At 48.9% G+C, this 6039-nt stretch overlaps 1 protein-coding gene across 1 annotated transcript in view; it reads right to left on the reverse strand.

Moving 5' to 3' along the window:
• The window catches only part of BIN2 (bridging integrator 2), a 21845-nt gene that overhangs the window by 14009 nt on the left and 1797 nt on the right, over positions 1-6039 (reverse strand). The window contains exons 2-5 of the mRNA XM_006031721.2: positions 4280-4360; positions 3020-3074; positions 1392-1486; positions 283-378 (exon numbers count right to left, since the gene is read on the reverse strand). Coding sequence (XP_006031783.1) covers positions 283-378; positions 1392-1486; positions 3020-3074; positions 4280-4360 — 327 coding nt within the window. The remainder of the gene's footprint in view (positions 1-282; positions 379-1391; positions 1487-3019; positions 3075-4279; positions 4361-6039) is intronic.

Consider the following 6039-nt stretch of genomic DNA (forward strand, 5'->3'; position numbering starts at 1 on the left):
TGCTGTTCTGCACCTAAGAGCTTATATGTACAGCCCTCCCGTAGGGTGCTGGACCCCTATCTGCCCTGTTGTCCTGAGCCCTGACTGCTTAAAGGACATTCCCAGCACCCTTTGTATCCTCCTCTCCCACCATTCACCATGTAGCACTGCTTGCATCTCTTCCCCGGGGCCTTCCCACCCAGTGGGCTTTAGCCCGGGGCCACCTCCTCCAACTCCACCTACAATCTAGGCCTGTTTTTTTTTTCTTTAGAAACACGGGGCATGCTTTTTCTTGGACAGTACCTTGATTTCACTGAACTGAGCCAGGTAATTCTCCATCAGCCTCACTGCCTGGTCAGCAAGTTTTTCCTCGTAATCTTCCCACAGGAGATTGTTACTCTGGATATCAAAAGAAAGCCATGGGGTGTTTTAAAACCTCTGTCATTATATACAAGCCCCAGCCTTGGTTGGAGCCTTGGCCCTTTGTCACCTAGGCCTGGGCAAGGGGAAAGTCAGCCCAGGAGACACAGCACTGACCTGGGACTCAGGGAAGCTTTGTTCACCCTGCTCTGCTACAGCCTTCCCCATGACTACGGTCAAGTTACTTTACCTCTCTGCCCTCCTCTTGGACAAATATTAAAAAGCAGCTCTACCCCACTACTGAGGGCAGCTGGGAGGGGCCCAGTCCCAGGTGTTTAAAGCCAAAAGGCACGTGAGGGTCTGAATTCCCAAAGCTTTGGGAGACCATAGGAATCCAACCAGTGTTTCAGCATCTCCTTTCACGCCAGAGGCTCGATTGCTGTAGGCTTCATTGCCAACACAAACAGCAGCCAGTGGACGGTCCCCCAAGAGGATGGGCAGATGTTAATGTGTGTGTTAAACCATAGAGTCAAATTGACAGGGGAGGGGTTAGCCCAAAACTCCCCTTTATCTGAAACTAGAGGTCTGGAGCTGAGATTCTTTAAAGCCAACTTGGTGTTACCCATTTATCCAGTCCAAGCTCAGAAGGGTAGTGATGGGCAAGGGCTACACCACCATATAAAATGTTAAACAACGTACTGTATCTAATATAATCCATGCCCCTGCCCCACTGCAGGCAACAGTCATGAGCAGAGCAGACGTTTCTTTTCACATCCCCCCCTGCTAACTATTGTAGACCCGTTTGGACACAACATCTAGCACTTCAGCATCCTTTCACAGTGTGTGTATGCCACACCCTTGTGCTCTTAGCTCCATTTCACAGACAGAGAGCTGAGAGGCCAAGCGACTTGACCAAACTCAAGCAGCAAAACAATTTTTGAACCCGGGTCCCTCCAGCTGTAGGCTGGCATCCTTGCCAAGCCATCCATTCCTTGCTCTTCAGCAAACAAAGACCGGACAGTTCACAGGTTGCTTTTACCCAAGCCTCTCACCTCAGCGATAGCCTTCAAGTCCTCATGACCATCCCAGTCCACACTATAAATTTCTTGCAGGGTTTCTGCCACTTTCTTGGAGCTTTCGTGCATCACTGGAAAAGCCAACCCAGAACAGAGCATGAGACCACGCGCTGAATAATGATACTTCCTTCCCTGAAGACATTGGCTTAGGACCTTGTGATAAAGAGGATATGGTGGGAGGGCCAGGGAAAACTGTATTCCTCTTGGACAGAGGTGTTGGAGGTGGGTGGTCTCATAGTTTCATAGTTGTGAAGGGCTGGAAGGGATCTTACAGATCATCGGGCACTTGGGCAGGAAAGACCGCTGGGATCAGATGACCCCAGCAAGATGGGTTGAGGGGGACAAGGGAGTTTCACAAATTCATTTCTATTAAGGCCATCCAAACTACCCACAAGGATTTAGAGGCAGAACCCCCTGGCTGAAATAGAGGGGATTTAGGCACCCAGCTCCCATAACTAGGCTTTGAAAAGCTCATGACTACTCCCCATGGGCAGTTGCAGCCTTAGGGCAGGGCAAACTGGGTGACCGCCTGGGGCCCCACGTTTTAGGGGGCCCAAACTTTTTGGGGGGTGAAGTTTTTGCAAGGAAGTGGCTTAATTTGCATTTTAACACTCAACTATTTATCTGATGCCCCCAAAGAATATTAAGATGCTTTCATTGCAGTTTCATGGGTAGGGCAAAGTGAAATTGAAATCAAAACTGTCCGACTTGTTTATAGGTCATCAAAATTTAGCCTCTAAGGGGCTTCAAATGACTCTCTTTTGCTGGGGGCCCCAACAACCCTAAGGCCACCACTGCCATGGGCAGATAGAGGCAAGGGAAGGTAGCCGGGGGGTGGAGGGGAAGGTTGGGCACTGAACTGAGACTTGGGGCATGTGGATTTGATTCTCAGCTGTGCCACAGACTCCTTACATGACCTTATGCCTGTCACTGAGCTGACCTCTGAGCTTCAGTTCCCATTCATGACAAGGGACAGTACTTCCCTGTCTCGCTCTGGAAACTGAACACAAACCCCATTGATGAGAGCGAGGTGATGATTCCAGATCAGGATATAGCTGGCTCCCCTGGCATCCTTAGCTTGCAAAGAGGAGGTAAGTTGTCTGAAGGCATGGAAGGAGTTGGTATGAAGGATGAGATTAGAAAAAGAAGGCTGCTAAAAAAGGCTGCCCTTTAAGACAGACACTGCCCAGTTAACATGAGTCTTGGCATCTTTGATGCTTGCCCTAAAGCTTTATCTCCTGGAGTCATGTGAAAATTTCAGCTTACCTATATCTATATTGATATATATAGAGATATAGCTATAGATATAGATATCTATATATCTATATCTATATCTATATATAAAGCATGGTTTTAAATTTTACAGCAGCGAGAAAATAAAATGGTTTAAATTCTGCCCTGGGTGTGACAACAAAAAGTTTCAGAAGTGCCAAAAACCTGGTCAAATTGTCATTTAAAAATATAGACTTTCAGATTTTTATTTTTATGCCTAGTTTGCAAGGACTGATTTGCAAAGCTTGGAGCTGGTGACCTGGCATGCCAGCAGCCTGGCGTGGAACCAAGCTGCAGAGCAAGCTCTGGAAGGGAGAAGCAGTGCCTGCTACCTTTCACAGCATTTAAGAAAGTCTTCAGGTCCTTGTAGAGCTTGTTGCCTTCATTCTGGAAAAGCAAAGAGTAGCTTTATTGTTCTGGCCCTTTCCTTGCTCCTATTCCCCTTCATGTTAATGGCTCAGAGCTGGCAGCATCTGCCCTGCTAAGGGCCAGGTAGTGGCTGCTCACATGGGAGCGCCCCAGCATGCACGCGAAGTTGGAGGGGGAAGAGCTTCCAGAAAAATGGGCTGAAGGAGAACCAGGCTCTCACCCTGACACCCAGTATTTGCCTCTCTGACCCACGTGTCCTGGGGTCTGTCCCCTACTCCTTGCCCCACATTTCAGGGGACCCCAGACTGCTGCTCCTTGCTGGGGCCAGACTGATCAGACTGCAGGTGGAGGCTAGAATGGGGGGGCTTCCAGCCACGTGTGTGCGGATTCGTTCTCATGTAGCCTAGCGGGGATCTTGCTGCCTGGAGCCCCAGGCTGCGAGTGCTGGTTCTCCAGCCCTAAAACCAGCCCCGTTTAAAAGATTGGGAAGCTCAATATGAGCTGATAGCGTGCCTGTGTTGCCAAGAAAGCGAACAGCATCCTGGGCTGTCAGCAGGTCAAGGGAAGTGATTATTCCCCTCTATGCTGCACTGATGAGGCCACGTCTGGAGTCCTGTGTCCAGTTTTGGGTTCCCCACTACAGAAAGGATGTGGAGAGAGTCCAGTGGAGGGCAATGAAAATGTTGAAGGGGCTGGGAGACATGATTTGTGAGGAGAAGCAGAGGAAACTGGCCTTATTTAGTCTGCAGAAGAGAAGATTGAGGGGGGATTTAATAGCAGCCTTCAACTCCCTGCAGGGGGGTCCAGAGAGGATGGAGCTAGGCAGTTCTCAGTGGGGGCAGATGACAGGACAAGAAGCAATGGGCTCCAGTTGCAGTAAAGGAAGTTTAGGTTAGGTATTAAGAAACAATCTCTGACAAGGAGGATAGTAAAGCACTGGACCGGGTTACCCAGAGAGGTTGTGGACTCTCCATCCTTGCAGGTTTTTAAGACCTGGCTAGACAAAGCTTTGGCTGGGATGATGTAGTTGGGGCTGGTCCTGCTTTGAGCAGGGGGCTGGACTAGATGCGACTTCCTGAGGTTCCTGCCAACTCTCATTTTCTGTGATTCTGTGATAAGAACTTCCTTCATTCCCTGCCCCTCTCCCCCAGCACCTTTCAGGATCCCACTCCCTCCCTTTCTATTCATGCTCTATGCCCTATTTCCCCTCAGTCAGACCCAACCTGCTGCAGCTGGAAGTTGTAAGCGCTTTGTTCAAACTGCTCATCTTTCGTTTCCACTGTTTTGCCCAGTTTCTGCAAAACCTGGGGTAAGAAGAAAGAGATAAATACATAAAAGTCCTCCTTTATTATCTGTTAATCGCATTATAGCTGATTTCATACTTTCATAGATTTCATAGACATTAGGGCTGGAAGGGACCCCGGAGGATCATCGAGTCCAGCTCCCTGCCCCAAGGGCAGGAAGTCAGTGAGGATCATAGGATCCCAGCAAGATAAGCATCCAAATGCTTGAACAGGTTAATCTCTCCCCAGTATCATAAGGGGACCCGAGTTGAATTTGGGACTCCAAGGTACGATTGTAATTTTAATGCTAATATTAGCATCAATATTAATAGGCGTTCATGTGAAAATGCATAAATAATATTGACACGGTTAATGATTTTTAAAATCATTTCCTCCTCCTAATTTGAAAAAGCAATTTCATTACTAAGTGTTTGCATCCCAAGATGTTCAGGCCAGAAGATAACGTTTTCATCTGCTCTCCTTTCAAACAGGCCCGAGAATTTCAGCCAGCGATTCTGGAATCGATTCTGCTAGAGGTGCTGGACCTGGGTCATTTAAACCAAACCAAACCAATAACAACCTCCCCGCTCTGAAAAACACACACACACACACACACACACTCATTGTACTGAGGGTTTAGATGAAGCAATCCAAATGTAAGGGGATCTTTGAAGATACGCATCTCCTGCTTGAACCACCTGCAGGTCTGAGCCAGTCAGGGGAGACGACACGCCAACACAATTTCACATTTTTTGCTTTGCAGAGAAAAAAAATGCCACGCAGAGCTGAACCCACCCTCGCTCTGGCGCTCCACAAGTGAAGAGAGGGGCTGTCGGACAAGCAGAGGTGCACAGCGATGTGGCCCAAAGGAAGGATGGTTTCCCAAGGAAGGGTCTGGTTGTCTTTGTGATGGACCAGAAGACCTCTCAAAGGAGGAAGTCAGACCCTAGCTGTTCTATGTCATGGTCCATCCTGCTTGTTCAATGATGTGCAGTGGTATAATGGGAGAGGCTCCCGCGCCCCAAACATGCAACTAATCCTCACTTTGGCCCAATGTCCCCATTGCTACAGATGCATAGTACTTCTACAGCCTTCAGTAGCCCAGCTGCATGGTCTTAAATACGTGAATCCTGAGCGCTCTCACACAGGAGGAGCTAAGGACTTCTGTGGTGAAACGCAGGCTTTAAGTCAGGTCTCCCCAGTCTCCAAGGCAAGTGCTCTAACCACAGGGCATCCTATCTCCCGCAGAGCAGCAAACAGGAAGGGTGAATTTCCAACTGCGCTGTCCCCAAACAGGAAGAGGCTGCAATACGTCCCAAACTCAGCAACAAGAGGGCTCGCATGGAGTACAGCCAGGACCATCATCCCTATCCTTATCGTTGAGCCCACAAGGACAAAGCCATTTGATCTCTGTTGTCTTGGGGAAACCTGGGGGGGAGGGGTGAATTTGGGCCCTAAACGTGGTGCTCGGTTATCTGGGCTGTCTTTGAAGAGTGTGCCCAGAAGTTCACCAGGTTGTAAACTCTAAAGGCCCTCGTGGTGGATTTCCACACTTCTTCGAGTCAGCAAGCATCCATGAACCCATCGCTTTTTCTATCTAGTTCAATGGTAACCCTGGAAGGGCCACTGAACACTCATCCAGTCCACAGGAGTTGCATGGGCTGTTTCCAACCCCCTCCTCTCTTTCCCGTGGAGGACCG

The sequence above is a fragment of the Alligator sinensis genome, unplaced genomic scaffold (assembly GCF_000455745.1).
Source record: "Alligator sinensis unplaced genomic scaffold, ASM45574v1 scaffold551_1, whole genome shotgun sequence".
In the NCBI taxonomy this organism is placed as follows: domain Eukaryota; kingdom Metazoa; phylum Chordata; order Crocodylia; family Alligatoridae; genus Alligator; species Alligator sinensis.